Source organism: Pollicipes pollicipes, unplaced genomic scaffold, assembly GCF_011947565.3.
Source record: "Pollicipes pollicipes isolate AB1234 unplaced genomic scaffold, Ppol_2.1 Scaffold_5724;HRSCAF=6776_pilon_pilon_pilon, whole genome shotgun sequence".
Lineage (NCBI taxonomy): Eukaryota > Metazoa > Arthropoda > Thecostraca > Pollicipedomorpha > Pollicipedidae > Pollicipes > Pollicipes pollicipes.
Genome location: NW_023596746.1, coordinates 4429231 through 4438718, shown reverse-complemented (window position 1 = coordinate 4438718; position 9488 = coordinate 4429231). Strand labels below are relative to the sequence as shown.

The window sequence follows — 9488 nt, the reverse complement described above, 5'->3', positions numbered from 1 at the left end:
GGTAAACATGTTGACAAAAGTGTTTGCGTTTGTCAGCAAAAGTGTTAAATATGAATTAATTCTGTTAGGCTACATCCCAGCAAATAATATCTCTTCATGCTACCAACAGCCATGGCTATGATGGTCACTGCATGACATGTTGCTCCATATCTTTATGATATGAACAGCTATGCCACCCAATGTTATGGATGACCACATAATATCCTAGAATTCTGGTTTTCAACCATGCGCCCACTTGCAAAGTCATATTCTCAACTTTCCATGTCATCACCTGATAATGAACTTCTGGTGTCCCCATTAAAGTAAAGTGATACCCCTTCAGACACTCAAGTCTTTTCATGGTTTCTTATAGCTGGTACATTTTTGAAGTGAGTGTGCCAGAAGCTGCTAGATTTTTTGGCTGCAGCGCAGGCTGCTGTCATACCAGTCTGAAGTTCGTCCGTTCACGATGCTGCCAGGAGTCCTGTTGCACCATGCAAACATTTAGATTGTGGGTTGGTTTTCGAGCATCAGGGTTGGAAGGGAATCTAGACTGTAGTTGTTTGGCTGTTGTTTATTGCTGAGACAATGCGTTGCGAGTGGGAGGGGGGGGGGGGGGGGGGGGGAGGAGATCTGCGGTGACGCGGGGTAGTCGCGGACCTATGGGCCAAACACGTTTTAAGATGAACGACTGTCGGAATTGTTCGGTGGAAGCATGCTGGTGTTTCTTCTTTTCTGCGTTGTCTTACGTGACAAGTGGCCAAATTGCAGGATGTTTAGACAAACGAACGGAGCTGCGTTCTTCGGTTTATTGTCTTGGCTGTGCTCTCATATGATACCATAAAGCCGAGTGCCGCTGTGACCAGGGGGCCGGGGCGTCGGCTCTGTGATGCCACCGGCGCGGAGTGTGTTTCACGCCCCCCGGAGCGCCGGCCCGCGCCGGCCGGCACTGGCCCCGGTGTCAAGACCGGAAGGAGCGCACCCGATAGCTGGCGCCCGCTTCCGGCGCGACTGCGGCGACGGCTGCTCTTCCGCTCCGGTCCAGCCCGGCTCAGGCGGTCAAGGGCCGTAGATGCCCAGCGGAGGAGGCTGTACCACAGGCGCCGGCCAGGGAGATGCAATCGCTGCAGCATTGTATGGCGGGGTTTCCTGTTGCCGGTCGGTGGAGCGCTTGCCACTCTTGGGGCTCGCTCGGCTGGGATGGTATTACGGGACTCGTAGTCAGTTGTGGGGTTCTGAGTTGTTTTATTTGGATGACTCAGGCAAGAAGCTGCACTGAGTTGGCGCGAAACAATAGCAAGCGTAAAACAACCTCCAAGTGGCGTCCTTGAAATGCAGTAGACAAAATCACGGTGGACAACAACTGAATTGTGAACATTGCAGCTGGGAGCTACACGGTATTTTGTTTCCTAGGCAGTGAAACAAGCAGCCGAGCATAAAACATTCAAAGTCGTGACATTTAATTTGGTATGTACTGAACGTTATCGTTTGTCTGTGTGGTTGACCAATATCTGTCCGTGCTGCCGTCGAATCCAGCGCCCTGCCAATCGTTTCGAGAGCAGGTGCTTCCAGCTGTTTGATGACTTGTGTGCATTGTGTGAAGGCCCGTCCGCTTACGCCAGTACTTGTTCCCGACGTGACTACCCGCCCCGTTTGTGAATTCACCCCCTCCCCCGTGCGAAAGGTCCGTGTTGCCACACGTGGACGCCCGCCCTGGTGCTCCCCGCGTGCGCACTCTTGTCCCACACGGAGTCTGGCTCCCCGTCCTCAGTCCGGCCGCCGTTTTGGGCGCGGGCTCGGCGCGGCGTCCCTCGTGTCCCCGTCCGTCGTCGCGGCCGGTCCGCCGTCGGTGTCGTCGGCGGACGGCGCGGCCCCGTGGCGGCCAGGAATAGCCGAGTGACCGCGCGCCGCCCTGTCGCCGCCGCAGCCTCCGCTGACCCCAGTACGGCGCCGGCGGCCGCCCGGTGACGCGTCGCCGCCGCCGCGCCGCGCCGCGCCGCGCGCGCGCGCGCCGCCGCCGCCGCCATGGCCGACGAGCAGCGCTACATCGTGGACGTGTTCGTGGGTGCGCTCAGTCCGCACTACGAGGCCCTCAGCATCCAGGCCAGCAAGGCGACGTCGGCGGCCGAGATCGTGCTGTGCATCGCCGACAAGCTGCAGCTGGCCGAGCCGGCCGCCTTCGAGCTGGCCGAGGTGGTGGGCGACGAGCAGGGCCGCGAGTGCAAGGAGCGACGGCTGGCGCCCGACGAGCGGCCCGTGGCCGTGCAGCTGCTGTGGCCGCGAGCCGCCGCCGCCGCCGCCACCGACGGCGCCGGACACCAGCAGGAGTACAGGTCAGTCAGATCAGGCGGGTTCGGTCTGGGAAGTGGTGTGCTTGACGTGTGCTGTGTGTTCCGCGGGCCCCCAGCAGAGCCAGCGTGTTGTGGGCGGGATATTGACAGCACGTTGGTCATTGGTCAGTCGACTGACCGCGCTGCCGAACGGTCTGTCGGCATTGGTTGTCAGCATGTGTATGCATACGCGCGCTTGTATGTGACTGGGCCATGGATGACAGCTCCGACCTCTGAAGACTGTCTGGCAGCCTCGTGCTCAGGCATGTTATGCCCGCGCTTAGTTTAAAATGGCGCTTAACATACAACGATCGCTTTTCATGGAGCAGCTGCCATAGTCGGCCGCGAATGCGACCAGCTAAGAATTTTTACCTTCGTGATTCAGAGCGCCTCGCACCATGCCACGTAACGCTTCTCGCAAGTCGTAGCGGTGCAGGTGTTGCCGGAGATTGTTACGCAGGCTGCCCGGCCAGCAGCAGGGAAATCATGCGTGCGATGTGTGAGCGGATCCGCGGCGTGTCCTTTCGCGAGTTTCCTGTGGGCTTCGTTGCGTGACCGTGCACGGTCTCCGAGAAAGCCGGCTTAGGGCGATCATCAGACGGAATGCTTGGTGCACCCCGCGGGTCTTGGAGTTGCAAAGAATGGTCTGCGGCACAAAGGAATGGAGCTTTACCCGGGTGCACTTTGTGCACCAGAGTCATACTTTGGCGAAAAAACCTTTGCGGCACACACACACGGTCATGCTGCGCGTGTCTTCAGCCTGAGCTGGCGCCCACCCTTCGCGCAGTATGACGTCGGCGTCGTTGAAGTGACGCCCTTCCCCCACGTAACGAAGCCCCCAAAATAGCATTGAGCATGTAACACCGGTCCCACGTGGGGAACGCCGGATGACGAAGGGGGCGGGGGAGGGATCAGGCGGCGGGTCGACCCGTCGCGGCGGCGCGTTGTCTCAGCGCTGTCACCTCACTTCCTGTCGTTTGTTTCGGGCCCGGCGGGGGTAATAACTGGGGTCGGACGGCGCGTGTCCTGAGCCGCCCGGTTCGCGAGTGGGAGGCCGGGCCCCGCCTCCGCCATGCGGGACCTGACCCCGCGAACCCCTGCAGGAGTGCCGCACGTAGTGCCGAGTGGCGCCCCCTCGGCTTGCCACGCCGACGGGACTGGCGACCGAGAGAGAAACACCCGGCGCCGCTGTTCCCGGCACGGGCGTTCTGCGGGTTACTCATTGGCTGCACCCTAAAGGGCGAGGCGGCGGGCGGCGTCCCCGGCGACGCGTCCGTGAACGCCGTGGTACGCCGGGTACACCGCTTCCGCAATACGCCGGGCTAGCACGCCGATGGCCGGCTGTCTCGCCGCTGTGTCTCCGGGCCGGCCTGCTGGGCGGGACGCTGCGCCGGGTCGCGGAGGGGCCGGCGGTGCCCGCGCGCCGGACGCGGCCCGACGGCCGAGGCCGGGCGAGGCGCGCAGCGTCGCGAGGGCCGTCAGAGTCAGCGGCCATGCGTGTCAAGGTGCTGGCTCCACGTGTGGGGAGACACGTTGACAGGGCCGCGGATCGTACGTCGGTGAGCCGCGGCACTCGAAGCTGGCTGTTGCGTGTGCTCGCGCCGACGCCGCGCACGGGTCCGCCGCGCGCGGGGTCGCCGGCTGCGGCGCTGAGGCGGCAGTTGCCACGCTCCCACGTCCCCGCCCGACGGTCAGGCGGTGAGTGTCGCTCGCTGTCTCGCTATCGCGCCATCAACAAACCAGCCCGATTATGTCATCGCCTCCGAGCCGGAGGCATGAGCTATCATTAGCGGCGGCGGCGGCCCGCAGCCGGATTGCACAAACAGCGTACGAATTCGTCACCGTTCCGGGAAGGGGCCCGGTCGGCTGGGCGCCGGGAGGTCACCCGAGCGTCGCCGCGGCGACAGGGTGGCAGGTTACGGGGTCTGTAACATCGGGAGCGGAGCCACGGCACCGGCCGCTGGAGCACGACGTGCAGTTGGCGACGGCGCGCCTGGCGGACCGCGGGTCGTGCCGACGTGGGTGAGGCTTAAGTGAGTTAATTGTAGTGAATGCATGCGCGGTAGTAAGGCCACATTGCTGCTAGTTAGCACCCCAAGTGTGGTCAAAGTAAGTCGAAATCTGAGCCATGGAGCCGACGGGCGATGAAGAATGGGTGTCGGAGGACGGAGTAGGCGGGGGACAGTGCACGGGCCCTGACACAGGCAGCCCACGGCTGGCTTGCGGCCGTGGACTGCGAAGGCCGGGTCCAGCTGCCAGTGCCGGCGGAAGTGGAGCGTTTTGTCCCCGATAAGGATAAACAGCAACCGCAGTGGACTGCGCCTCGTGGAGGCGCGGCATTGTCACGTTATCGGGACCAGCCCGCGCCCGCCGGCCCGAGCGCGCACCAGCGCCGCGCGCAGCAGCACACCCGCACACCGGTCCGGCTGGATGTCGCGTCAGTGAACTGGAAGAGTGTGTCGGGATGCGCGGTCGCCCCGCTGGCGCGACGCCAGCGCGGCGCCCCGGCGCGGGGTCGCGTGCAGGTGCTTGAGTTGGGGTACGAGGCGTCCTACGCACAGTGTGCCACACCCCAGCGGGGACACGGGTGGATGTTGCGCCAGAATGAGTTCCGAGCGTCCGTTGCGTCCATATCCGACGCGTCGCACGGAGGTAGGGGCAGGTAGGGAGGTGTGGTAGGGGCATGCCGCCACGTGAAGCGCCGCTGCCGCCGGGGTCGGCTCAGAACCGCGTCGTCACGGCCGACACGGCCGACAGAGCCAGAGGACGACGGCGGCCCCCGCAGGCCGAAGGCCCTCGCTCCGCTCCCGGCGGGCTTGTCCGCCCTGCAAACGGCTCGCTCTCGGCAGCGGCCGGCCTCTGGCAGCTCAGCGGCCGTTCCGGCGCCGCGCCGCCGGCGCTAATCATGGGACCGGCGGCGGCCATGTTCACTGGGGAGCGCCGCCGGCCGGGGTTCGTCAATGCGCGCTGACGGCGGCGACGGAGCGCTGTTGTGGCGGGCGCTGGCCGCGGCGCGCTGGCCGACCGCCAGCGCCCGGAGACGGCCGGCAGCCGGCACCGGCGGCAGCTCGTGCGCTGCGGCCGGCCCCCGGCGCCGCTGCGGATGGGGCCAGGGCCCCGCCGCCGCTACCATGGTGCTGGGGGCTGTGGTACCGCGGGCCGGACTGAAATCGGTGGTCTGAAATGAACTTTTTCGATAAACTTGCTGCTGCGCGGGTGCCTGTGAATTTCTCCGTTTGCGTTCGCATTGCAACGTTGCTCGCCGCCGCCGGCTTGTTTACGTTATAGTGTTAAACGTGTTGCACACGCGCGGAACATTGACCCCTGCCCCAGTTTCCACAGACAGTTGGAAGGCGATTAAAGCTGCCTCGTTTGGTCGTTATCCCGACGTCAAATTGTATTGGATTTTTATATTGTAGCTGCTGGAAATAGGTCAGGTAGCAGTTCAGCGCCATTCGGCATTTGTTGTCCAAGCCTTTATTTCTGTCGCTGTCGGTAAGAGAAATACGCCGCCGCACCGTTTCCTGCCAAACTTCTCCTGGCGTGTTTTCGAGTGTCGCACACTCACAGACCGCCGGGTCGTTGTGCCACGCCGATGGCTGTGCTGTTCGTGCATCAACGCCTACCCCATCTCACCTGTCTCTGCCGCTCTCGCTCGTTGGCTCCGCGCGTCCGCAGTCGACCGGCCGTGTTGAGTCATGCGATAAGCCGGTGCGGCGTGCCGGTAGCGGCCGCATCCCCGCGCGTTCCTCACCTCGCGGCCGACCGCCGGCCCGCCCACGTGCGCGCCACGCCCCGGGCCACGCCGCGCGTGCTGCCGTGCGTCAGCGGCGCCTGCCGTGCCGGCGGCAGCCCGCCGCGATCTGTCATACGCGCCCGGGCGCAGGCGCCGCCGCCCATTGTCTCAGCGCGGCAGAACAAACGGAGGCGGCGGCGCACGCTCACGAACGCCGGGCCGGGCGCCCCGGGTCGGCTCGCTGGCTGACCTTTGCCGGCGCTGGCGGGCGCGGCGGTGGCGGCGGCGGCGGCGGCGGCGGCGGCTCCGGCGGCTCCGGCGCCGGCCGGGACGTGTAACAGTCGGCAGCGGAGGCAATGTCTTTGTCGGTCGCTCAGCCGCCGGCCAGGTGCTCAGGCGTGTTTGGCCCGCACAGCGCCGCGCTGCTCGCCGAAACCAGTCGGCGGGCCGTCACCGACCCGCAGCGAGCAGCGTGACAAGCGCGAGCGCGTGCTCCGGGGATGACCGCCATGTGAGACCTTGAGGCGGTGGCGCTCGCCGGCGTCGCCCGGCTGTTCCGTGAGTTCCGTGGGATGATGACCGCGCGTCGAACGGAGCGCCGGCCGGCGGGGAGGGGGCCATCTCCGGCCGAGCGCGCCGGCGAGTGAAGGGCGGCCAGACGCTGCGGCCGCCCGCGGCGCCGATGGCCTGCAGCCGACCCCCTCCCCCCCCCCCCGGGCCCGCCTCCCGCAGGCGTGGCCACCACCGGTCAGTGTGTGGCCGGCGCCTGCCGGGTGAGGGGCGCGCGGCGGCTCCGGTCCTGCCCAGGCGTAGTCAGTCGGCGGCGGCGCCGGCCGAGTGAGCGCGGAGACGTCGGCGGTGCGGTGCCGACACCGGTCGCGTCAGTACCCGCGGCTGACGGCTGCAAGGTGCGGCGCCGGTCACCGGCCGGCTGACGTCACCTGCCGCTGGCGGGTCTTTGTACGGACCTCTTCGCCGTCGGGTGGTGACTTCCCCGCCGCGCTCGGTGTGGAGCGGAGCCGGCCGCAGGAGCTGAGCGCGGCCTGGAGCCGGCTTCTGCCGGGCGTCGCTCCGCCGGCAAGCCGTCGCCGCCGGGCTGCCGTCCGTGCTGCCGCGGGGGCCGGCCGGCGGGCCGCCCACGCGGCTGCCGTACAAGGTGCGCCCGGCGGCGGCCGCCGGCGGCTGCAGTGGCGTCAGGCGGCCCGGCCGGGCAAGGGTGCGCCGGCGGCGGTGCAGCGCCGCGAGCCATGGCGCTGGCGGGCGGCTCGCCGCCCCCGGTGGTCAGCGCAACCTTCCCGCGTGTGAGTACAGAGCCTGCGCAGCTGCGCTCGGCGGCGACGGCCCGTGGCAGGTGGCGGGAGTGGTGGTGTCTCACGGGCCGGCGGGGCGGCGTTTTACCGCGGCGACGGAGCGTGCGGGTGGACTGTCTCGGCCCGTGGAGCGGCGCGCGAGGCCGTCCGATGACGAGCTGGCCCGTCACACCGCCGGCGTTGGCCGCCACCGCGTCCGGCCGAGCGCCGCCGCCACCCGGCCGCGGCTCCGCGCCGGGCCGGCGGCGGCGCCTCGGCTGGCCGCGGGCGGAGCCGGCTCCCGCGGGCCGGAGCGCCGCGCAGGCGGCTGCCGTCAGCTGCGGCCGTGAAGTCACACCGGCCGTGTGGCAGTGTCGGCGCTACCAGTTTGCACGGTGAACGGGACTGACGGGCCGCAGCTGCAGTCTGTTTCCCGCACTGCGGTTTGGAATCGGAACTGGGGATTATCCGTGCCGATGACGCGAGTTGATGGCTGCCGCAGCGTGTCCTCATGCAGCCGGCTGACTCGGATGATGCGGTCGGGTAGTAATATCCTGTAAGCCACGCCGCGGGGCGCGTTGGGCAGACCTGAGGCTTTGTCCTGCGACCTACCGCACCTCGGTGCTTGACAAAGCCGGTCGACCGCCCTGTCGTAAGCCCCGAGCCGTGTGTCGTGACTTATGACCGCTTTCCCTAATTGCGGTGTGTTCAAAGGGCCGTCGGCCGGCGGATGTGGGCGGTTGTGCGGCGGCGCGGCCGGCCGCTCTACGCACCCGACCCGCTGACCCAGACCGGGTCGGCTTCCGTCCCCGGGGGCCGGCCCGGGTCGCTGCACGCACCGTTGGCGCTGGCGGCGGCGGCCCTGCTTGAGGACGGCCGCGGCTCTGCGGTCCTGCAGACGCGCCGCGTCCGCGAAACGCAGCGATCGTGGCGGTTCTGGCGCGGCGCGAGCGCTGTGCCGGGCTTGATTCATGGCGATGACGGGGGTGGCGTCCGCACGGGCGCATCCGGGACGACGCGCGCCGCCGTTGGACGCGTGACGTCCCGCGGCGGCCCTGCGGCGGCGCAAGTCGCTGATGCAAGTCCAGCCACCGTCGGTGGCGTCCGCGGCCGGCCTCGCGCCGCCGCGTGGCGCGCGAGCTGGTCCGGCGCGCGGCCGCCGGACCAGTGACGTCAGCGCCGCAGCGGCCGCGCCGCCGGCCGTCTAATGAGAGCGGGCGAGCGCGCCGTCCCGAGCGGCGGCAGCTGATGGGCGGCGGCAGATGCCGGCCCGCTGACTCAGGCGACGCCGTCCGCCCGGCGGACGGCGACGCCGGGCCGGCGGCCGCCATCGGGCCGCGGACGCCACAGCGGGCCCGCTGCCGTGACCTTTGACTGGACGCGCTATCGTGAAGCGCCACGGCCATGGGCACCATTGACAAGGTGCCGGGATCCTCCGGCTGCGTGTCTGCTGGGGAGTCGCAGAGACCGCGGGCCAGGTTTGTCGTCGGAGCGGCTCGTCCGGTGTGTCGCAGGCCACGGCCCGATGACCTCCGGTCGGGCCAGCCCCGTGAGCGGGGGGGCGTGGACCGGGTCGCCGGGGGCCGGGCCGCGCGCCTCCGTGTCCGGGCCGGAGCGCCCGCGGAATGTGCGCCAGCAGCTGCTTCTCCCCGCGGACAGTGCGCCGCAGTGCGGGCGCGTTCCAAGGTTGTATGGGGAGCACGGAGCGAGCGCAGCGCGGCGCGGCGCGGGCGGCCGGCTGGCTGCGACCAGCGGAGGAAAGCGGAGCAGGCCGGCGAACGGGAAAACGCCGACGGTCGATCCGCTCACGCGTCCAGCACGGGCAGCCGAACGGAAGTACAGTTGGTGACGCAGCGGCGAGGGCCACGACCCGCCGTCGCCGGGCTGGAGCCGTGCCGGGGGAGTTGGCCGCCGGCCGGTGTCGCCGGACCGCCGGCCGCGTGTCCGCGCTGTCGTCTCTCCTGCACCGGCTCCCGTCGCGCCGGTGGGCCGGCGTGAGTCGCGGCCCAGCCGGCGGCCGGCCGGCCGATGCTTTCCTTGGTTGGTCCACGCTCGGCGCGGTGCGCCCGCCGGGGCCACGCACGGGGCCGGACCCCGCTCCCCGCCGCGGCCTCGCTCTCCGCCGGGACACGCCGCTCCGGTGCCGGTCTCCGG

At 68.2% G+C, this 9488-nt stretch overlaps 1 protein-coding gene across 1 annotated transcript in view; it reads right to left on the bottom strand.

Annotated features, from left to right (window-relative positions):
* Nucleotides 1–7668: 7668 nt before the first annotated feature.
* The window catches only part of LOC119102350 (unconventional myosin-IXAa), a 26728-nt gene continuing 24908 nt past the window's right edge, over nucleotides 7669–9488 (bottom strand). The window contains exon 7 of the mRNA XM_037225720.1: nucleotides 7669–7672. Within this exon, the coding sequence (XP_037081615.1) occupies nucleotides 7669–7672 (4 nt within the window). The remainder of the gene's footprint in view (nucleotides 7673–9488) is intronic.